Source organism: Lepidochelys kempii, chromosome 7 (genome assembly GCF_965140285.1).
Source record: "Lepidochelys kempii isolate rLepKem1 chromosome 7, rLepKem1.hap1, whole genome shotgun sequence".
In the NCBI taxonomy this organism is placed as follows: Eukaryota; Metazoa; Chordata; order Testudines; family Cheloniidae; genus Lepidochelys; species Lepidochelys kempii.
In genome coordinates, this window is record NC_136386.1 from 45,646,709 (window position 1) to 45,670,764 (window position 24,056).

The window sequence follows — 24,056 nt, forward strand, 5'->3', positions numbered from 1 at the left end:
GGACTAAATTTGGAGTGACTTGAGCAGGTCATTCTCTTTAGTCCTGCAGTCAGTCCTATTGAACCGTCTTATGGTGAGCGGGCAGGCGATACGGACTGCTAGCAGTCGTACTGTACCATCTTCTGCCAGGCAGGCAAGAGATGAGGATTGCTAGCAGTCGTATTGTACCATCTTCTGCCAGGCAGGCAAGAGATGAAGATGGCTAGCAGTCGTACTGTACCATCTTCTGCCGAGCAGCCATGAGATGTGGATGGCATGCAGTCCTTCTGCACCGTCTGCTGCCAGCCAAAGATGTAAAAGATAGATGGAGTGGGTCAGAACAAGAAATAGACCAGATTTGTTTTGTACTCATTTGCCTCCTCCCCTGTCTAGGGGACTCATTCCTCTAGATCACACTGCAGTCACTCACAGAGAAGGTGCAGCGAGGTAAATCTAGCCGTGTATCAATCAGAGGCCAGGCTTACCTCCTTGTTCCAATAAGAAGGATAACTTAGGTGCACCATTTCTTATTGGAACCCTCCGTGCAGTCCTGCCTGAAATACTCCTTGATGTACAGGCACCCCCTTTGTTGATTTTAGCTCCCTGAAGCCAACCCTGTAAGCCGTGTCGTCAGTCGCCCCTCCCTCCGTCAGAGCAACGGCAGACAATCGTTCCGCGCCTTTTTTCTGTGCGGACGCCATACCAAGGCAAGCATGGAGGCCGCTCAGCTCACTTTGGCAATTAGGAGCACATTAAACACCACACGCATTATCCAGCAGTATATGCAGCACCAGAACATGGCAAAGCGATACCGGGCGAGGAGGCAACGTCAGCACGGTCACGTGAGTGATCAGGACATGGACACAGATTTCTCTGAAAGCATGGGCCCTGCCAATGCATGCATCATGGTGCTAATGGGGCAGGTTCATGCTGTGGAACGCCGATTTTGGGCTCGGGAAACAAGCACAGACTGGTGGGACCGCATAGTGTTGCAGGTCTGGGACGATTCCCAGTGGCTGCGAAACTTTCGCATGCGTAAGGGCACTTTCATGGAACTTTGTGACTTGCTTTCCCCTGCCCTGAAGCGCATGAATATCAAGATGAGAGCAGCCCTCACAGTTGAGAAGCGAGTGGCGATAGCCCTGTGGAAGCTTGCAACGCCAGACAGCTACCGGTCAGTTGGGAATCAATTTGGAGTGGGCAAATCTACTGTGGGGGCTGCTGTGATGCAAGTAGCCCACGCAATCAAAGATCTGCTGATATCAAGGGTAGTGACCCTGGGAAATGTGCAGGTCATAGTGGATGGCTTTGCTGCAATGGGATTCCCTAACTGTGGTGGGGCTATAGACGGAACCCATATCCCTATCTTGGCACCGGAGCACCAAGCCGCCAAGTACATAAACCGCAAGGGGTACTTTTCGATAGTGCTGCAAGCTCTGGTGGATCACAAGGGACGTTTCACCAACATCAACGTGGGATGGCCGGGAAAGGTGCATGATGCTCGCATCTTCAGGAACTCTGGTCTGTTTCAAAAGCTGCAGGAAGGGACTTTATTCCCAGACCAGAAAATAACTGTTGGGGATGTTGAAATGCCTATATGTATCCCTGGGGACCCAGCCTACCCCTTAATGCCATGGCTCATGAAGCCGTACACAGGCAGCCTGGACAGTAGTCAGGAGCTGTTCAACTACAGGCTGAGCAAGTGCAGAATGGTGGTAGAATGTGCATTTGGACGTTTAAAGGCGCGTTGGCGCAGTTTACTGACTCGCTTAGACCTCAGCGAAACCAATATTCCCACTGTTATTACTGCTTGCTGTGTGCTCCACAATATCTGTGAGAGTAAGGGGGAGACGTTTATGGCGGGGTGGGAGGTTGAGGCAAATCGCCTGGCTGCTGGTTACGCGCAGCCAGACACCAGGGCGGTTAGAAGAGCACAGGAGGGCGCGGTACGCATCAGAGAAGCTTTGAAAACCAGTTTCATGACTGGCCAGGCTACGGTGTGAAAGTTCTGTTTGTTTCTCCTTGATGAAACCCCCCGCCCCTTGGTTCACTCTACTTCCCTGTAAGCTAACCACCCGCCCCTCCTCCCTTCAATCACCGCTTGCAGAGGCAATAAAGTCATTGTTGCTTCACATTCATGCATTCTTTATTCATTCATCACACAAATAGGGGGATGACTACCAAGGTATCCCAGGAGGGGTGGTGGAGGAGGGAAGGAAAATGCCACACAGCACTGTAAGCACAGCACTTTAAAAGTTTACAACTTTAAAATTTATTGAATGACAGCCTTCTTTTTTTTGGGCAATCCTCTGTGGTGGAGTGGCTGGTTGGCCGGAGGCCCCCCCACCGCGTTCTTGGGCGTCTGGGTGTGGAGGCTATGGAACTTGGGGAGGAGGGTGGTTGGTTACAGAGGGGCAGCAGTGGCAGTCTGTGCTCCAGCTGCCTTTGCTGCAGCTCAACCATACACTGGAGCATACTGGTTTGGTCCTGCAGCAGCCTCAGCATTGAATCCTGCCTCCTCTCATCACGCTGCCGCCACATTTGAGCTTCAGCCCTGTCTTCAGCCCGCCACTTACTCTCTTCAGTCCGCCACTTACTCTCTTCAGCCCGCCACCTCTCCTCCTGGTCATTTTGTGCTTTCCTGCACTCCTACATTATTTGCCTCCACGCATTCGTCTGTGCTCTGTCAGTGTGGGAGGACAGCATGAGCTCGGAGAACATTTCATCGCGAGTGCGTTTTTTTTTCTTTCTAAGCTTCACTAGCCTCTGGGAAGGAGAAGATCCTGTGATCATTGAAACACATGCAGCTGGTGGAGAGAAAAAAAAGGGACAGCGGTATTTAAAAAGACACATTTTATAAAACAGTGGCTACACTCTTTCAGGGTAAACCTTGCTGTTAACATTACATACATAGCACATGTGCTTTCGTTACAAGGTCGCATTTTGCCTCCTCCCACCGCGTGACTACCATCTCAACCTTCCCCCCTCCCTGTGGCTAACAGCGGGGAATATTTCTGTTTAGCCACAGGCAAACAGCCCAGCAGGAATGGGCTCCTCTGAGTGTCCCCTGAAGAAAAGCACTCTATTTCAACCAGGTGACCATGAATTATATCTCACTCTCCTGAGGATAACACAGAGAGATAAAGAACGGATGTTGTTTGAATGCCAGCAAACATACACTGCAATGCTTTGTTCTACAATGATTCCCGAGTACGTGTTACTGGCCTGGAGTGGTAAAGTGTCCTACCATGAAGGACGCAATAAGGCTGCCCTCCCCAGAAATCTTTTGCAAAGGCTTTAGGACTCCATCTAGGAGAACCACAAATGCCAGGGCAAAGTAATCCTTTCACATGCTTGCTTTTAAACCATGTATAGTATTTTAAAAGGTACACTCACCAGAGGTCCCTTCTCCGCCTGCTGGGTCCAGGAGGCAGCCTTGGGTGGGTTCGGGGGGTACTGGCTCCAGGTCTAGGGTGAGAAACAGTTCCTGGCTGTCGGGAAAACCGGTTTCTCCGCTTGCTTGCTGTGAGCTATCTACAACCTCCTCCTCCTCATCATCATCTTCTTCGTCCCCAAAACCTGCTTCCGTATTGCCTCCATCTCCATTGAAGGAGTCAAACAACACGGCTGGGGTAGTGGTGGCTGAACCCCCTAAAATGGCATGCAGCTCATCATAGAAGCGGCATGTTTGGGGCTCTGACCCAGAGCGGCTGTTCGCCTCTCTGGTTTTCTGGTAGGCTTGCCTCAGCTCCTTCAGTTTCACGCGGCACTGCTTCGGGTCCCGGTTATGGCCTCTGTCCTTCATGCCCTGGGAGATTTTCACAAAGGTTTTGGCATTTCGAAAACTGGAACGGAGTTCTGATAGCACGGATTCCTCTCCCCAAACAGCGATCAGATCCCGTACCTCCCGTTCGGTCCATGCTGGAGCTCTTTTGTGATTCTGGGACTCCATCATGGTCACCTGTGCTGATGAGCTCTGCATGGTCACCTGCAGCTTGCCACGCTGGCCAAACAGGAAATGAGATTCAAAAGTTCGCAGTTCTTTTCCTGTCTACCTGGCCAATGCATCTGAGTTGAGAGTGCTGTCCAGAGCGGTCATAATGGAGCACTCTGGGATAGCTCCCGGAGGCCAATACCATCGAATTGTGTGCACAGTACCCCAAATTCGAGCCGGGAACGTCGATTTAAGCGCTAATCCACTTGTCAGGGGTGGAGTAAGGAAATCGATTTTAAGAGCCCTTTAAGTCGAAATAAAGGGCTTCATTGTGTGGACGGGTGCAGGTTTACATCGATTTAACGCTGCTAAATTCGACCTAAAGTCCTAGTGTAGACCAGGGCAAAGTCTTTCTTCCTGCTTGAGTAAATCAAATCTTAAAGCTAAAACATTTATTTATACTGCAACACTGCAGTCACCTTTTGGCATTGTATTTTATCAGGTGACTGAAGAGATAGTCAATGATCTTATGTACCACAAGAGGGCTCTTCTCCTGACCAAACTTCTGTAAAGATACAGAGCACTACTTACCTCAAACATAGAAACTGTCATCTATTCCAGTAGCAAATTATAGGCAAGATTAAAAAACACAATGGTTCTGCAATTTCATTCCATGCACAGCATGGACAAGGCAAGTCTATCATTGTTCAGTGCAGCACAAAAGCATTAGTTGGTGCTATTCAAACTGCTAGTAATCTGAAGCAGGAACTTAAGTCATCCAAACGTTTAGAGGGTGTTTTTCAGGTGGCTGAGCCTGAAGAACAGCTTTCAAATGAACAAGTGGTTTTATGTCATGCTGCTTCAATCCTTTGTTCTGAAATAGCCAAAATGAAAGTCTCAGAATATTATCAAAAGCCAGATTATTGTAGTTTACAGAGGTCAGCTACTTTTGTACCCCAGTTGGTACAAGGAGTTTGTCCTTTGGTTGATAGACAAAGAGGCATATAATTCATCCAGCAATTAGTATCATCCTTCAGAAGGCATTCAAAGAGGGTGTCTCTCAATTGTGGAGTCCATAGTATTTAACAGTTCCAAAGTTATCACACCACTGTATATAAATCCTGCTGCACAGCTACACCATGAGTTTGTCGCACAATTTAACTGACTTACTACACTATCATGGATTCTGCATTAATTATGATTAGCTGAGGCGGTTCCTTGCTAGCGCAGGAAAAAACTGATGTAGAAAGACTCCAGGGAGGTATGGTCATTCCAAATGGAATTGTACCATTTAACGCGTGTGAAAATCTCATCCATGAAGAAAATGATAATATAGACATCAACATAGAGACCATTTATGGAAAGAATGCCTTCCGTTCAATGGCTAGAGTGGTATTTCATGAACAATCTGCAGATAGTCCAGCATCACAAGAAATATCACTGAAGCATGGGAATCGGAGTCTCTAATGTAGTGCGCCATTTGAAAAACCTAGAATACATCCAGAACTGATTGACCATGAAAAAGTACTTGAGAAAATAAACTCTTGTCACCTGCAAATGAGGGCTGTCCAAGAACTCTCCTGGTGTCTTTTTAGCACTGCTGCATTTTGATGTCCTAACAATACTAAATGTCACTGCTGTTGTTCACCCTCAGGTGATTCTATTTTGGACTGGTTTCAACCAAAAGCTTGCAACAAAGAAGAGCACCTACACAGCAGTTACATATGTAACTATTGTGGGTGCCAAACCAGCTGATATGGCCACATTGTATACTACACTGCTGAAATATAAGGAAATGTCAGGACCTCTAGGACAGCAGCATGCTATTTAGACCATGGATAAGAAACCTTATGCTGTTGCACAGCAAGTGAAGTAGACTCTCCAAAGTGAACGTGGTGCCAGTGTGATTTGCATTGTGTGGGTCATTTTCACACCGTTTGCTGTTTTATTGTATGTATTGGAAAATTTTGGGGAGATGCAGGTTTGCTAGACTTTCTTGTTGATTCTGATATGCATGTATCTTGTACTGCAGCTCAAATGCTTGCTGGTAAACAATTGTGTTGTGCTCCATATGGCTTGACTTTAGCATTCGTGGCCCTGAATGCTCTGAAACTTTATTCATTTGTTCAATGTGTGAGCAGGGAGAGGTACTCTTGTAGTTCCAGCATTTGTCTGCTAAATGTTGGCTGGCACTCAAAAGGTGTTTAAGTTTGAGGATACTGACTCCTTAAAGAGTTTGATGATGATGTAACTGAGTAAATGCTTCTACTACTGGAGGAATTTCAGACACGGGAGCATGCCTAGTCTTCTACATTCAAGTTCTGGGATCATTTTCTCCAGGTTATGCATATCTAAATGTCCTTGCAGAGTGATGGTGATTGGAAACTTCACCTGCAAACAGCGTGTCATGCTTCCGTAATTCTTTACTACAGCTAGGCCCAGTTATCCCTGGTGGATATCAATCTACATTTGTGATATGTTAAATCTCTCTGAAAAAATAAACAGTGCCTTTGAATCAAGGGAATTTGCCGTGTGTCAGGTTACTAGTTCTTTTATTGGAATGTGCCATCGAAGACTCAAAGGACAGTAATGGGATTGTAGGACTGACAAGAAAGAAGCTAGCCCTTGTCAGATGGACCCTCAAAAGACAGGTCCTAAGTGAATATGCAAAAGATATGAGAGAAAGATTTGACCTAACAAGAAATAGTGAAGACAAAGTCCACAAACAAATCCTTGCCTCTGCACTGAAATGGATGAAGAGTGTGTTACAGCATTTACTAACCATGTCATCAAAAATATGAAAAACCCAGTTGACCCTGAATCATATTCAGAGATGCTTATCAATCTAGCAATTGGACTTCAGGGAACATTAGATGTACAAAAAATAGCAGATGTTGGCATGGAAGAAATGGAAAGATTTGTGAGAGGTCCTTTTGATTTGGATGGGACATGAAGCTTCTTCAACCTAGTCAAGAAATCTGGCTTCAAAACATTTGCTGACCTGGCAAGAAGACCCAATTTAAGTCTGTCAAGGGAGGGACAATTACAGCAGCTGAGTCCTGAAATGGTTTTCCCTAGAACCCTGTCCGTAGCAAAATGCAGAGATGATGTTTCAATGCACACGCATTAACAAGATGTGACTCTGTGTCATCCCTATTTGGTACTGGAGAGAAAAAAATCTGAGTTTGATATTGTCATAGTAAAGGAAGCTTACTGCCTCAGAGATCTTGCCAAATTAGGAGAGAATGATGGACAAGCTGCAATTTCTTCAGCAAGGAAGTTGGTAGCAGTGATGCATGACCAGAGTGAGAGAGAAAAAAGGAGAACCACAAATACCAGAAAGAAAAGGAGTACTTGTGGCACCTTAGAGACTAACCAATTTATTTGAGCATAAGCTTTCGTGAGCTAGAGCTCACTTCATCGGGTGCTCACGAAAGCTTATGCTCAAATAAATTGGTTAGTCTCTAAGGTGCCACAAGTACTCCTTTTCTTTTTGCAAATACAGACTAACATGGCTGTTACTCTGAAACAAATACCAGAATTGCTTGTACCTTAATCTGGCCATCAAAAAGGTCAAATCACAGGCCAAACTCCCACCATGTGAGAACAGTTTTGAAGAGCGTATCAAAAAAGCATCTTGACAAACAGAGATTTGGATGTCTTTGCACATAGGTAAATCAGATATTAGATCACCATTGCAATATGGATGGAAAAATGTGGCTGATGAACTAAGTCCTGTATTCTTCAAGGGCTGAATGGCATCTGAGCTTCTACAAGACCTCATTTGTACTGTACAGGGCACTGTACAGTCAACTGTATCTGTAGTCTGAACAATCTTCCCTGCAGAGAATTGTATATATGACAAGATAATGAAGGCTGTGGTAACCCATGTGCTCTTGACAGAGATTAAAATGATGAATAATAATATGATGATGATAACTAGAAATGTTACAAGTGGTATTACATTTCAATGATACTGCCACAAATTTTTATTATTAGATTTTGTTTTACCCTTTAGATTGTTGTGATGGTTTGAGGTCACAAAGAAATCCAATTTTATGTCTTGAAATAATATGTAGAGTCATTAACAAACAGAAATGAATGCAAATATTTCAGAGTGGTCCTTTTAGCATGTTGGTGTATGTAACGGTGCGAGACTCACCCCTGCGGCGCCTCCTGCTGATCTCTCAGGGAATTAGCTCTTCCAGCCTCTGGAGAGCCCTCTGCAGGCCAGTGTCCTGCTTGCCGATGAGCCTGAGTCCCTCCTGGACCCTGGTGCCCCTTTCTCTGGGGTGCTGCCCCCTGGCAGGACCCCCGCAGATCTGGGTCTCTCCTCCCAGTGGAACTCCCACCCCCACCTCACCTCAGTCTTTGGCTACTGCCAGTCACCACTGAGCCCCCACACACTGGGGCAGACTGTAGTGTGTAAGCCAATCATCACAGGCAAGGGGGGTTTGGACCTGCTGCCTCTGCCTACCCGTGGGCTGCCCCCTGCAGCCCCAGTACCCTTTTTGGCCTTCCACTAGGCCTGCAGCTGGGGGTGTCCAGGCCGGCTCCCCAGCTTCCTTGGCCTTCCCCCAGCCCTGCTCTACCTCAGGTACTCTGGTACACTCCCCAGCAGCCAGGCCCATCTCCCTGCACAGCTAGCGGAGACTGTCTGTCTGTTCCTGACCCACTGCCCTCTTATAAGGACCAGCTGAGCCCTGATTGAGGCGGGGCCACAGCTGAGCCTGCTTCCCCAGATCAGCCTGGGAACTGCTGGTTCCCAACCACAACCCTTTCCTGGGCTGTTTTAAGCCCTTTAAGTCCGGAGTGGGTGACCATCCCACTACAGTGTCATTGTTCATCTCCATTTCTGTGGTAAAGGCACCACTTGACAGCTCCATATCATGTCTCTCTCTTTAAGTAGACATAAGCTTTCAAATGATGTCCATGTGTTTAGAGAGGGTATATTAAGTCAATCAGTAGGTAATGTCTGCCACTCACCTACTTTGTCTGGAAAATTCCAGTATCTTCATGCAAAACATCTTCTCCCATACTAGTTTATGTAAGACATTTTGGACCATACAGTGAACACCTGTTGGCTTAGCTTCAGACATCAACATATTTCTGCAAATTATTTTCTGTGGGCATCCTCTGGTCCTTTGGCCAACTTTGCACAACTCCATGCTCTTTCCATCAGCACTTTTAGCTGTCTGTAGCAATGTCCATTTTTAATTTAGAACAGAATGTCTATTGACAGTTCATGATGGTTCTGCCCTTTAGTAGTTTTCACTATCCAGCAATATAAAAGCATTTGACTCATTTGCTTTGTCAGTCAACAGTAGTCAATCAAAACAGCTGTACACATCTCCATACCAGTGCTTGATTATTTCATATACCTCAGTGATAAGGGTGGTAAGATTACTTCCTATGTGAAACTCTCTCTGTGCAACTGCCAATCATACACTTGATCAGGTCTTAGGGCCTTATAACATTCTGGTTGGTTCACTAAAAAGGTTTACACTTCACTTTGTATTCTCAACATATCACTTGAGTGGATCAGCTTCTTTAATACAAAATGAATATTTTGTTAGCTATTACTTTTAGTCAGGGGTGAAAGTAACTTAAAGGACTTACCGGTACTCCGGAGTCCTGATGAGGGGGCTGGGCCTCAACCGAAAGAGGTGGGGCCTTTAACTCCCCAGGCACTTTAAATCAGGATTTAAAGGGCCTGGGGCTAGGGCTGTGGGAGCAGCAGCTGGGCCCTTTAAATCACCCCCTGAGCTCCCAGCTGCAGAGGCAACTGAGAGCCCTGGGGTTTGGGGGTGATTTAAAGGGGGCTATTTAAAGGGCTTGGGGCCACCGCTACCACCCCTCCCTTTAACTTGCCACCAGAGCCCCGCTGCTGCTACCCCAGGGCTCTGGCAACAAGGCTCCAGGGACAATTTAAAGGGCCCGGGCCGGATTAACTTTTTGTGGGCCTGGCGCCAAACATATATGAGGGCCCCCTGGGGAAAGAAGAGGCCAGGGGGAAGAGCACAGTGGGGCATGGTGTGTGGGGGGGAAGATTGTTCCCCAGCTGGAGCAAGGCAGGGGCCGGGGCAAGATGAGCACAGTGAGGCATGGGGGGAGAATTAGTGTCTGCTGACTGGAGCAAGGCAGGGGCTGGGGGCAAAAACACAGTGGGGCAGGAGCTAGGGTTGGTCCTTGGAGCAAGGGAGGGGCTGGGGGTAAACTGCAAGCGCAGCAGGGCTGGGGAGGGGGTAAACAGGATCCCCCACACACACCCCTGCCGACATAGAGTGGGTACCTACCTTCTCCCTGGTTCTAGCCCATTCTCTTTGTCTCTCTCTACACCAAGCTGAGGGTGGGGGTGCACTGAGAACAGGGCTGGCGATGCAGGGTCTGGGAGGGAGTTAGGGTGCAGGAGCAGGCTGGGGGTTGGGGTGCAGGGTCTGTCCAGGAGCTAGAATGAGGGAGGGGGCTCAGGGTTGGGGCAGGAGGTTTGGGTGTGGAGTGCTTACCTGGGGCAGTTCCCATTCGGTGCAAGGGGTGCAGGTGGGTATGTGGGCTGGGGGAGGGTGCAGGAGCTCCCGTTTGGTGCTCAGGGTGGGGGTGGAGTTGTGGGGGGGGTGCAGGAGTCAAGGCATGGGGTGTGGGAGGGTGCAGGAGTCAGGGCAGAGGGCTGGGGGTGTGGGCTGGGGTCGCTCCCAACTCCCTGCCCTGAGCGGCTCACAGCAGGGGGCTGGAGGGGGTATGCCGATTCCACCCCCTTCCCCAAGCCCCGCCCCCGCCTCTTCTCTGCTTCCTCATGCCAGCAAACAGCTGATCGGCAGCAGGGAGTGAGAGGGGGAGGGGGAATGCAACACACTGGGGGAAGAGGCGGGGGAGGCAGGAGCTGGGCTGCCAGCAGAGCCTGCCCTGCAGCAGAAGGACAGAGCCCCGGGAGAAGGCAGCACCAAGCTTCTGCCCCCATAGGAGAGAGCGGGGGGCGGAGAAGAACGGCCAGGGCCCCTTCCGAGTGTGGCCCCTTTAAATAGCCGCTAGAGCCCCACCGCCGCTACCCCAGGGCTCCGGCAGCGGGGCTCTGGTGGAAATTTAAAGGGCCTAGGGCTCCAGCTTACGTATCCGGGGTGTACCGGCTTACTTGCACCTTTGCTTTTAGTCATATATTTATTTGAAATAGAAAATTCAATCGACAGCATGCTCTGAACTATTTGCAGTACTTTATGATGAGGTTGACTAGGGGGTGAAAAATCCTCAAACTTGAAGGAGTCTATGACATAATGCCTGTAGGCATAGCTTTAATTTTCTGATATAGTTTCTTAAATCTGAATTGATACCTGTTAGATTTCTTTATCTATTAAAAACATTATACCTTGTCATACTGTATCAAATAGTATAGCTTGATCTATGGCATCTCTATTACCAATTTTATAGGCATAGAAGAGGAAGTTACTTCACAGCTTAGTAAGAATTTGTGGTTAGGTCTAGCTAATTAGCTGTTATAGTATAGCAACCTACATCTCCTCTGCAGTGTCTGCTCTTCTATAGCTAGATGTAAGTTTTGACAAGATTGCAGCCTGTGTGTGGATGTCTATAATATTGTTAATAAACTCCATATTTTCTGTGTCATTGCTATGAAAGGAACATTTGAAGAGGCTTCAAAATAAATCAAACCCCCAAATTGTGTAAAAATTTAGAAAGACCTTACTCCGGAGTTATATAGAAGAACTTTGCAGAAACCTGTAGATCGCTACTGATCATCACAGAGTACTCACGATGGGCTGGATATTCATACCCTTATATTAAGTTGTACCTCACTTACAACTAGTTCCACTAATTTCAGTGAGGCTACTCATGGTATAAAGTTTTCCCAATCTGAGGATGGATATCCCAGTCTAGCCCTATAATTCAGGAGAGAGGTCAGAAGAATAGAAATGTGAATTTGGCATTCAAAATGAGTGTGGCTGAGGAGATGGATAATCAGTATGGCTCAGTAAATTGCAGGCAAATTGCCTGGATATCTACATAGTACAAATGAGACATGATTGGTGAGGCAATATCTTTCATTGGTCTGACTTCTGTGGGTGAGAGGGACAAGCTTTTGAACGTAAACTGAATTTTTCGTCAGTTCTCAAAATGTACTCAGAGTGTCACAGCTAAATACAAGGTGGAACAGATTGTTTAGCGTAAGTAGTTAACACGTATTTCAAGGGACCATTCAAGGTGAAGTGGACTGTGTGACAGGTTGTCACCCCTAGGGTGCGGACTGGGAGGCAGGGGAACCGCTGCACCCTTCTAAGACACACAACTGGGATGGTCTTGCTTTTCCTGCTCTGTTGGAGAGACAACCAGCCTCACCAGGCTCTGTTATCGCCCAACACAACATCAAGTGGCACCACTCACCCAAACTAAGCTACCTGAGGGCAAACAGCAGACACCAGCCAATTTCCCAACTTTCCAGGCACGCACCACCCCACTGGAATATAAACCCAAAATTATACAAACTTGCACAGCACAGGCATCTTACAATGTAAGCTCATAAATAGTTCACCCCTCCTTCATGTGAAGAGGAATATGCAACAAGCCTGTGTTAACCAAGCTGAGATTTTTCCCCATACATTTCACTCAACGGCACATTGGTTTAGATAAAGCAAAAAACAAGTTTATTAACTACAAAAAGATAGATTTTAAGTGATTATAAGAATTTTCAAACAGGTCAAAGCAGATTACCTAGTAAATGAACAAAATCGCAAACTAAGCCTAAATTACTAGAAAGACTGGATATGAATTAGCAATTCCTCACCCTAGCTGATGATACAAGCAGTCCACCAGGTTTCCATACACAGGTTAGAAATTCCTTTAGGCTGGGACCAGCACTTCCCCCAGCACTGAGGATGGAGTGGAGGTTAAGGATAATCTAGGCATGGCCCAATATCTAAACAAACACTTTGCCTCAGTCTTTAATAAGGCTAATGAGGATCTTAGGGATAATGGTAGCATGACAAATAGGAATGGGGATATGGTAGAACATATCTGTACATATATGGTACATATCTGAGGTAGAAGCGAAACTCGAACAGCTTAATGGGACTAAATTGGGGGGCCCAGATAATATTCATCCAAGAATATTAAAGGAATTGGCACATGAAATTGCAAGCCCATTAGCAAGAATTTTTAATGAATCTGTAAACTCAGGGGTCCATATGTTGTACCGTATGACAGAACATTGTACCATATGACTGGAGAATTGCTAACATAGTTCCTATTTTTAAGAAAGGAAAAAAAAGTGATCTGGGTAACTACAGGCCTGTTAGTTTGACATCTGTAGTATGCAAGGTCTTGGAAAAAATTTTGAAGGAGAAAGTAGTTAAGGACATTGAGGTCAATGGTAAATGGGACAAAATACAACATGGTTTTACAAAAGGTAGATTGTGCCAAACCAACCTGATCTCCTTCTTTGAGAAAGTAACAGATTTTTTAGACAAAGGAAACGCAGTGGATCTAATTTACCTAGATTTCAGTAAGGCGTTTGATACCGTGCCACATGGGGAATTATTAGTTTAATTGGAAAAGATGGGGATCAATATGAAAACTGAAAGGTGGATAAGGAATTGGTTAAAAGGGAGACTACAGCGGGCCATACTGAAAGGTGAACTGTCAGACTGGAGGGAGGTTACCAGTGGAGTTCCTCAGGGATCGGTTTTGGGGCCAATCTTATTTAATCTTTTTATTACTGACCTCGGCACAAAAAGTGGGAGTGTGCTAATAAAGTTTGCAGATGATACAAAGCTGGGAGGTATTGCCAATTTAGAGAAGGACCGGGATATCATACAGGAGTATCTGGATGACCTTGTAAACAGGAGTAATAGTAATAGGATGAAATTTAATAGTGAGAAGTGTAAGGTCATGCATTTAGGAATTAGTAACAAGAATTTTAGTTATGAGCTGGGGATGCATCAGTTAGAAGTAACGGAGGAGGAGAAGGACCTTGGAGTATTAGTTGACCACAGGATGACGATGGGATGCATCAGGCGGTCTTGGGATGCATCAGGCGAGGTATTTCCAGTAGAGATAAGGAGGTGTTAGTACCGTTATACAAGGCACTGGTGAGACCTCACCTGGAATTCTGTGTGCAGTTCTGGTCTCCCATGTTTAAGAAGGATGAATTCAAACTTGAATAGGTACAGAGAAGGGCTACTAGGATGATTCGAGGAATGGAAAACCTGTCTTATGAAAGGAGACTCAAGGAGCTTGGCTTGTTTAGCCTAACCAAAAGAGGGTTATGGGGAGATATGATTGCTCTCTATAAATATATCAGAGGGATAAATACCAGAGAGGGAGAGGAATTATTTAAGCCCAGTACCAATGTGGACACAAGAACAAATGGATATAAACTGGCCATCGGGAAGTGTAGACTTGAAATTAGACGAACGTTTCTAACCATCAGAGGGGTGAAGTTCTGGAATAGCCTTCCAAGGGAAGCAGTGGGGGCAAAAGACCTATCTGGCTTCAAGATTAAACTTGATAAGTTTATGGAGGAGATGGTATGATGGGATAACATGATTTTGGCAATTAATTGATCTTTAACTATTCATGGTAAATAGTCCCAATGGCCTGTGATGGGATGTTAGATGGTGTGGGATCTGAGTTACTACAGAGAATTCTTTCCTGGGTATCTGGCTGCTGAATCTTGCCCACATGCTCAGGGTTCAGCTGATCGCCATATTTGGGGTCAGGAAGGAATTTTCCTCCAGGGCAGATTGGAAGAGGCCCTGGGGGTTTTTTGCCTTCCTCTGTAGCATGGGGCACGGGTCACTTGCTGGAGGATTCTCTGCACCTTGAAGTCTTTAAACCATGATTTGAGGACTTCAGTAGCTCAGACTATTGGTGAGAGGTTTATTGCAGGAGTGGGTGGGTGAGATTCTGTGGCCTGCATTGTGCAGGAGGTCAGACTAGATGATCATAATGGTCCCTTCTGTCCTTAATATCTATGAGTTTATTAGTTCAGTCTTTGTTCCTCGGGTGATTCCAGGAGTTCTCTTGTGTGGAGAGTGAGGCCCCTAGATGATGTATATCTTATATACTAACCTTATATATCTTTAACATATGGTGGTAAGCCTTTGTTCTAAAAGCAGTTCCCAGCCCAGTTTGTGGAAAAATAGAGGTGTCAAAATGGAGTTCAGTGTCATGTCACCTGGTTACATGTCCTTGCTGAGTCATAGTAGCCATTACTTACAGGCTGTCTGGAGTGTTCTCAGTCAGGCTCACCAGGTGGAGGATAAGCTTCTCATAAGGCCTATTGTTTTCTCTAATGGGCCATTACCCTGAATAGGCCCTTCACAACCAGCTATGTAGACTGGAAGCCTTTTGCGTAGTGGGTGTTACCCAGGTGTAACCACATTTGAAATACAGATACATACTCAGTTTTCATAACTTCAGATACAAAAATGATACGTGCATACAAATAAGATAATCATATTCAGCAAAACATAACTTTTCCGTAGACATCTGACAAGACACATCTTGTATGAATTGCATCATAATTATGTCATAATTATATCATAATCATACAACTATGAAGAATATGGGGTGCAATGTCACAGCTTCTTTACATGATACAAGTCCATCTACCATAGAACAGGCTAAATAAAAATGAGAGAGCCATGCAGAAAAAGCATTAGTACTCTGTTGGAGGGGTTGGCCAGTAGATCCCTCTGGTACAGAATTTTACCCTAAGCCATCACAAAAGTCTCCTCTCTATAAAGAAGTGTCATGAAAACCTCTATAGAAATCTATGGCATGCAAGGAGTGTGGTCTCCCCACAGTGTAATCTCCATATCTATAAGAGTAAGTAGACAAGATTTGCTCCGAAAAGAGAATTTAATGTCTTTGACATTGTTGGCAGTAATAAAATAATATTTTTAAAAAGCAAACTCATAACTTAGCAGTTAGCTTGGATGCCATAATAAAGTACTTGATCTTCTATAATCTGTGCATTATCATTTGGAACAAAGAACAGCAAATTCAATTTTGGTTCAGGCAAACTAATACCAGTTCTTTAAAGATTGATTTAGCACAGAATAACTTTGAATAGGGACATACAATTTTAGTAAATTTCTCTTAAATAGTTTCAGCCAGGAGAGTAAAATCTCCCACCCTCCATCCACTTCCCTGTACAGTGCTGTTAAAAAATCAGATTAATAGAGAATAAAGTTTTGGAAAGGCTTGGTAACATTGTACAGTGGGAATATAGTGAAAGCATTGTTTTTATTTTTGACATGTGCATATGTAAAAAAAATATACCATACTGAAATGATAAAGGACAAAGTGTCAATTCAGAACTCAAAAATTGAGTTTAGGAACATTTCAATAAATATGTGTTAACTGAAATTCTAAAATGTAATATGCTGTGTGATGGTAGGATGACAAGATCGCAAGAGTGACATATCAGAACACATTGGGCAAGGGGGACAGTGGGGGAAGAGAGCCACAGGTGCACAGCCCCGACCAGAGCCATGAGAGGGGGCACACCGCCCTAGGAAGCTGCAATAGGGGTGTACAGCCCCTGCTGCAGCCCGCACCACAAGCCATGAGGCAAGGACTCATGGCCCCATCTCCAGCCCCCAGGAGAAGCCACAGAGCCAGGGGCACAGGTTTCTCCTCCCTCCCAGTGCCCCTCCCCACAGTCCCACCACCACAACTACACAGTGTCCCACACAGACCCCCAGTGCCCTGACACACAAAGATCTCCCCCACTGCCTATCACCCCAAAACACACAAACCTCCCCCACTGCCCAGCGCCCACCACACCCTCACAGCCCAGCACCCCACACACACACTTCCCAGACACTCACTCCATCACACCCTGCGCCCTTCCCTGGCCGCACTCACCAGCCCTGCTGGGAGGTCTCTGGCTCCTAGGGTCAGAGCAGCGAGGGAGGTCTCCAGACTCTCCACGTGCTGCGCCCACCACAAGTGCGAGCTCTGTGGCTCCCATTGGCCGGGAAAAGCGGCAATGGGAGCTGCCGGAGCCACGGAGCAGTGCTTGCAGGCACCAGCAGCGCGTAGAGAGCTCTCCGCCCTGACCCTAAGAGCCAGAGGGACCTGCCAGGGGACGAGGTGGGGAGTCCTGGCGGTGCTTACCTGGGGCGGCTCCCAGGAAGCATCCAGCAGGTCCCTCTGGCTCCTAGGGTAGGGTCAGGTCGGGTTGGATGGAGTGGGGTTGGTAGGCGGAGGGCTCTCTGCCCGCTCCGAGCGCCTGCAAGCCCTGCCCCTGCAGCTCTGATTGAGCAGGAGGGAGCTGGTGCAGCACGTGGAGACCCCCTCCGCCTCTGTGCCCAGGGGCTTCCCATACTGCAGGCTCCTGCTGGCGGGCGGCCACCGGGAGCTGCCCCAGGAAGCGCCGCCACGCCAGCCTCCGGGACTTTGGTGGTGATGGTGAGCAGTCCGTCCCTGATATCAGGACAAAGGGTGTCCTGACTGATGTGCGGTCAGGACGCGGGACAAATGGGTTAAAATCGGGACTGTCCTGATAATATCGGGACATCTGTTCACCCTATGTGATGGCTTTCTGATTTCAGCCAATAATCAGATAAGGGGCATATAAAAGCACTACACAGGGTATTACATTACATAACTATATTGTGTCAAATTCTGAAGTAAGTCCAAGTGAATATAAGGTGATATAGCTTATTACTTCCAGCCTCCTTAGTGTGTTACACTAATCTACACTCCCTTTGACTTAAAAATATGCCCTTAGATTCAGACAGACTTATTGATGTGCAACTTACACCTTCTTAAACATTGTCTTTGGATTTGTCCCCTGAATATAAGGGAGATCAAGTTGTTGTAACTGCCATATTGAGCAGCCAAAAGATAGAAGTTTATACTAAGAAAAGCAACTAACAGAAAGCTAAAAGACAAGGTACGTTAAAATTACTTATGTGAGTCCATGAGATAAACTAATCTGAAAGAGTCAAAACAAGTTATAAATTAGTATAATTTACATTATTATTATTTAGTATTGATTACTTATATTGCAGTCATACCTGGAGGCCTGCTAGACATTGTGCAAACAAACAGATGTTCCATGCCTGTGAATATTCAAAAAAAAAAAAGGTAAACTATGCCAATGTAAACGTCTTTAGACTTACCTCCCAATAAAACCTATTCATTGTACCTCTCTGAGCCTTTAACTGAGAATTTTTTTCCTGGAAATGAAGGATTGCTTGCCAGATGAGTCAGTTCAGAGAGAAATACTAGGTACAAATAATCATTCAGTCGATGCCAGTATTGGTGCTCCACCATGACCACTGGTACCACAAGATTTCAACAATTTCCACCCCACCATCAACCTCAGCCTGGACCAGTCCACACAAGAGGTCCACTTCCTAGACACTACAGTGCTAATAAGCGATGGTCACATAAACACCACCCTATACCGGAAACCTACTGACCACTATACTTACCTACATGCCTCCAGCTTTCATCCAGACCAGACCACACCACACGATCCATTGTCTACAGCCAAGCTCTAAGATACAACCGCATTTGTTCCGATCCCTCAGACGTAGACAAACACCTACAGAATCTCAGGCAAGCGTTCTTAAAACTACAATACCCACCTGCTGAAGTGAAAAAAACAGATTGACAGAGCCAGGGGGGTACCCAGAAGTCACCTACTACAAGACGGGCCCAACAAAGAAAGTAACAGAATGCCACTAGCCGTCACCTATGAGCCCCCAACTAAAACCTCTCCAGCGCATCATCAAGGATCTACAACCTATCCTGAAGGATAATCCCTCACTCTCACAGACCTTGGGAGACAGGCTAGTCCTCGCTTACAGACAGCCCCCTAACCTGAAGCAAATACTCACCGGCAACTACACACCACACAACAAAAACACCAACCCAGGAACCCAACCCTGCAACAAACCCTAGTGCCAACTCTGTCCACATGTCTATTCAAGGGGCACCATCATAGGACCTAACCACATAAGCCACACTATCCGGGGCTTGTTCATCTGCACATCTACCAATGTGATATATACCATTATGTGCCAGCAATGCCCCTCTGCCATGTACATTGGCCAAACGGGACAGTCTCTATGCAAAAGAATTAATGGACACAAATCTGACATCAGGAATCATAACATTCAAAAACCAGTAGGAGAACACTTCAATCTTTCTGGTCACTCAATAACAGACTTAAAAGTGGCAATTCTTCAACAAAATAACTTCAAAAACAGACTCCAAGGTGAAGCTGCAGAACTGGAATTAATTTGAGGCTGGATACTATCAGATTAGGCCTGAATAAAGACTGGGAGTGGTTGGGTCATTACAAAACCTAAACTTAATTTCCCCAATACTAATTTCTCCCTACTGTTACTCACACCTTCTTGTCAACTGTTTGAAATGGGCCACTCTCATCAACACTTCAAAAGTTATTTTTCCTCCCTTGGTATCCTGCTGTTAATTGATTTATCTTGTTAGACTGACCTCACACTTGGTAAGGCAACCCCCATCCTTTCATGTATTTATACCTGCTCCTGTATTTTCCACTCCATGCATCTGATGAAGTGGGTTCTAGCCCACGAAAGCTGATGCCCAAATAAATTTGGTAGTCTCTAAGGTGCCACAAGGACTTCTCATTGTTTTGGCTGGTACAACAAAGTGACTTCACTATAACCTGTTTAGATCATATGTCAAACATATGGCCCATGGGCCATCCAGTCCTCAAAATGTATTTCTTCTTCTTCGAGTGCTTGCTCATGTCGATTCTAAGTAGGTGTGCATGCACCACATGCTGTTGTTGGAAGATTTTTCCCCTAGCGGTACACGTTGCACTGGCTGTGGAGCCCTCTGGAGTCCCACCTTCATTGCAGTGTATATGGGTCCCTGCCGTCCCGCCGCCTCTCCAGTTCCTTCTTACCTCCGTGACAGTCGTTGGAACACCTATTCTGTTGCTATGGCAGGCGATCCCCTAGTGAACTTTCTTGTTATTCCTAGTTAAATAGTTAAAAACTTTGTATTAGTTAGTCATGTAGTTCTCAGTTAGTTTAGATAAGTTTCAGTTGCGAGTTTTCCCCCACTGTTTCCCATCCTGGGGACCGGGGCATGCCTTGGTGTTAAGGGTTTAAGTCATGCGGGTCCTGTCTAAAGCCCATTCTAAAGGGAGACCCACACAACTCCTGTTTAAAGTATTTGGGGGAAGCCCATCAGACTGAGAAGTATTAAATCTTCAGAGGCTTCCGCCCAAGGACTAAGAAGGAAAGGGACTTCAGGCTGAAATTGCTCTTCATGGAGTCAGCCCTCCTTCCCCAGCCAGCGCCAGTGGCGTCCAATCCCAGGCCCAGCACTTCCGTGCACAGTGCACTGGCCTCGGTAAGGGAAGCCATGGCACCGAGAAAGGACTCAGGGTCTAGGGTGCTGACGGTCCCTAGAACCTGAGTCCTTTCTCGGCTGCGCCAAAGATCCCCTGCAGTGCGAGCACCTGGCACTGCTCCCATTCACCGGTGCTACACAGAAAGAAGAGGTCCGACAGAGGTCACTCTCCGGGGCACCAGCGGGGTGCGTCCCACCCTGGGACATGCTGCTCCAGCTCCAACTCAGCTGGCACCATTGGCTCTGGCTTTAGAGGGAGGTCCATCGAGTCCAGTTCTAATAGACTGCCCAGTGCGGTAGTGTTGGGAGGAGGATTTAGACCTCCCCTACATGCTGGCCACCTTTGAGGCTGCCAGAGACCTCATAGTAATGATGGCACAGCTCCCCATCTGGACAGGTGATGGACTTTGTGCAGCCACACTTCTAAGTACAATCACTCTCCCCATTATAATGCTGAGAGATACTTACTTTCTTATCCTTTAAATATAGGAGTGTTATTCCCTAAACCTAGAAACAGACTAGGGAAGAAGGAGTCATCAGTAATATGGGACTTGAAATGGGACCATAGGAATTAACAAGTAAAGATTGCTCCACAGGTTTGCATTACTTGAGAGTAAAAGGTAATTTTTCCTTATAAAATGCATTACAATTATTTCTTAAATCACTCCCATCATAGCAGTAAATAGCTGGAAACATCTAGAAAGAGCACAAATGGCCAACAGTTGCAATTCAGTGGGATTGCTAAGGAAAAGTATAGTCTTTTCCACTGTGGTCTGAGTGAATTAAACTCTGCTTTGAAATTCATGGCCTTTCCCTGCTCTTCACTTATATGAAAATTATTTTACCCACTGGCAGTTGCAATACTAGCACTTACTGAATATTGAAATGAGTAATATTGTATAGTTAATGAAGGGTAATGTGATCTAGTGACCTAAGCAGATAATTGGGAGCCAAGAACTCCCAAGTTTTAATCCTGGCACTAACATTACCTTTCTCTGTGGGGTTGGGACTTTCTCTCTCTGTCTGCATTTATTTTCCTGTACAAGGGAGGATAATAATACTACATACTTGCCTCATAACAGCATTGTGTGAATTAGTTTTATGTTTTTAAAATGACATTCATGGTTAAAAGTACTAAGTAGTAAGATAGAAAGGATTCTGAAGAGGCAAACTAAGCAATTTCTCTGTATTCTGAGACATGTTGCAAGACATCCTCACTCCAGAGAAGCCTGTGTGAGGAACACTTCATCAAAGAGGTCCTGGTGTCTTTATTTTTTGGTTCTCACTTGGTATTTGCTCCCTGGCCCCTGTTTCCCACCCCTTGGACTGTGCATTCCATTATCATACTTTTCTTTTCCCCCTAAAACCTTTCATTTTTAATTCCTCCTTTTTTTTTGTCTTAACTCTCATGTCAACCAATGGGATAATGTGTATTTATATGCTTTTAAGATGTTTTGTGCAGGTCTTGAAATAATATACATTCTAGTTTAAAAAGTACTTTATCTTCATGAACAGTTACTGTCTTCGCTCTCCCTGAGCCCCCAGTTGTCCTGGTAAACACATACTTAGTGAATTTGCTTTGTGTAGAAATTGCCCATCATTTGATGCCACACATATTTTGATGCTTACTTAAAATATGTAATTAATTATTCATTTTAAACAATACATAAATCTGATCCCTCAATCAGCTCTGGCTTCCACTGAGGCAGTTTCTCCACTACATAGAGTTCCTGACAGCCCCTGTTTTCTCCCTTCTGCTGCAGCTGTTTTTCTTCTCTACCTGAAGTTGATTTCTCTGTAGCTCCTTCTGAATCTGTCTTCCCCTGCCCTACTTGCTACAGTTTCTCTGTACTCCCTTTGATACCAACTCTCCCACCCCCATCTTCATTTATTGATGGTTCCCATTACCTTCCTATTTCTTCTTCTGCTTTCTCTTTTTTGCTCCAAACTCTTCAGTCACCGTTACTCCTTTTTTGCCATCTCCCTGCCTCATATCCCTTGACCATCTTCTAGTTTGGAACACAGGCTGCATTCTACCTTCTTCATTCTCCTAATTCCTCATTGTTTCTGGGAGCCATATATTTTCAATTATAGTTGACTAATACTTGTATTGCTTGAATATTCAGCTGCCAATCTAGTTGCCAAACTAGTTGCTATCAGCTCTCTTAGCTGTGTCCTGCCACTGTCATATGGCTGAATGTTTGACTAGCACAAACGTCAAACAAAAATATTCTAAAATATTTGGATCACCAAATATTACTGATACTTACATGGTTTGGCAAATTAATAATTCAATTCACACTTCTCTAATAAACTGTCCTATTACATTATACCTATTCTAAGATGGCTGCCAGCTTAGCAACCTGGTACTTCTAAAGTTTTGTTAATTTTTATATGTCACTGCATAACTCTTAGTTATTCAAATTACCTCTTTATCTTCTGTGTCTCAGGGAGATCTTTATACTGTGTTTTATCTGAACTAACAAATACCATAAGTTTGGATGGTGTCATCTGCTATTTCGTCCTTTCTTGCTATGCTCCACATCAGTGGAATCCCTTAGCATTGTGTATAATTTCAGAGCCCTTGACTATTAAGAATCTTGTGTCTCAGTGGTACACTTTACATTCCTTCAGTACAACACTCTTCCGTGCTGTGCAAAATAGTCATCAGTTCTACATTCTCTCCCCTAAAAGCAAAACAGAAAAACTCCATGAATTCTATACTCTCCCACTTCCCAGATTCATTAGTCCTTCTACCACCATCACCCTCTGGGCCAGTTCACCATACTGCTCTCTCTTCAGTGCCTCACTGAGGCCACTCTAAACATCTCTGCTATATGACATCCTTTGCCTACTGCAGCAATAGCAGTGCAGACAAGTTGTTCTGTGGGCTGTGGCTGTGGAGTGGAGTGGATGATCAGGTGAGGAATGGGTTCCTTTTGATGGTGGACTGCATGGTCATTGGAGGAATATGTCCCCTTTGGTTCATGAAGAAGACAATTCTCCTTGAACTACTGAAGATCTTCCTTAGCTAGGGCAAAAGAGTGGGAATGGGGCTGGGAGAAAAAAGTCTCTCTTGTCTTATGAGTGGAGGCTTTAGGCTCCTCCCTAGCATGAGCTCCACAGACTCTAGGCTAGGAGTGGGGCTGGGTAGGCACCAGTGGGGAGACTGGTGGACTAGAGTGGCTATAGTCACTATAATGGCAACTTGGCCCTATCTCTTCCTGGTGTGCTGCTGGTATGGCTGATGGGAAGGGTTTCTGAGAAATGCATGGTGTATGATTCACTGCAGGTTAGCATCTCTGATAAATGAAGCAGGGTAGCTCCCTTTTTTGGACACCCAGCCAGCCAGTTAGCTATAAAATTCCTCTTAGTAGCTTTTCTCTACTTGCTTTACCTGTAAAGGGTTAACAAGCCAACAGGTAAAAGAAAAGGAGTGGGCACCTGACCAAAAGAGCCAATGGGAGGGCTAGAACTTTTTTAAATTGGGGAAAAAACTTCCTTTTTTCTGTGTGTTGTAGTTCTCCGGGTAAGTGGGGAACAGGGCAGCAGTTATGCTGTGAGAAGCTTTAAGCCAGGTATGAAAAACCATCAGATCATACCTAGAGATTGCATATCTGAAACCCCAGATATGTAAGTAAATTAGGGAATGTCTAGGAAGATGCGATTAGGTTTATTTCTGTTTATTTCTTATTGGCTTGTGGACTCCTCTGTGCTAACCCCAAATGCTTTTTGTTTTGCTTGTAAACTTTAAGCTGGACCTCAAGGAAGT

The 24,056-nt window shown here is 45.5% G+C and overlaps 2 protein-coding genes across 12 annotated transcripts in view; one reads left to right on the forward strand and one right to left on the reverse strand.

Moving 5' to 3' along the window:
- The window catches only part of DOCK3 (dedicator of cytokinesis 3), a 585,647-nt gene that overhangs the window by 282,390 nt on the left and 279,201 nt on the right, over positions 1 to 24,056 (forward strand). The window lies entirely within an intron of this gene.
- Positions 2,227 to 4,032, reverse strand: LOC140915288 (uncharacterized). Its single transcript, XM_073354870.2, has 2 exons — positions 3,376 to 4,032; positions 2,227 to 2,786 (listed from the first exon to the last, which is right to left on the reverse strand). Exons 1-2 carry the CDS (start codon positions 3,959 to 3,961, stop codon positions 2,629 to 2,631), a joined length of 744 nt encoding a protein of 247 aa, XP_073210971.1. The 5' UTR covers positions 3,962 to 4,032; the 3' UTR covers positions 2,227 to 2,628.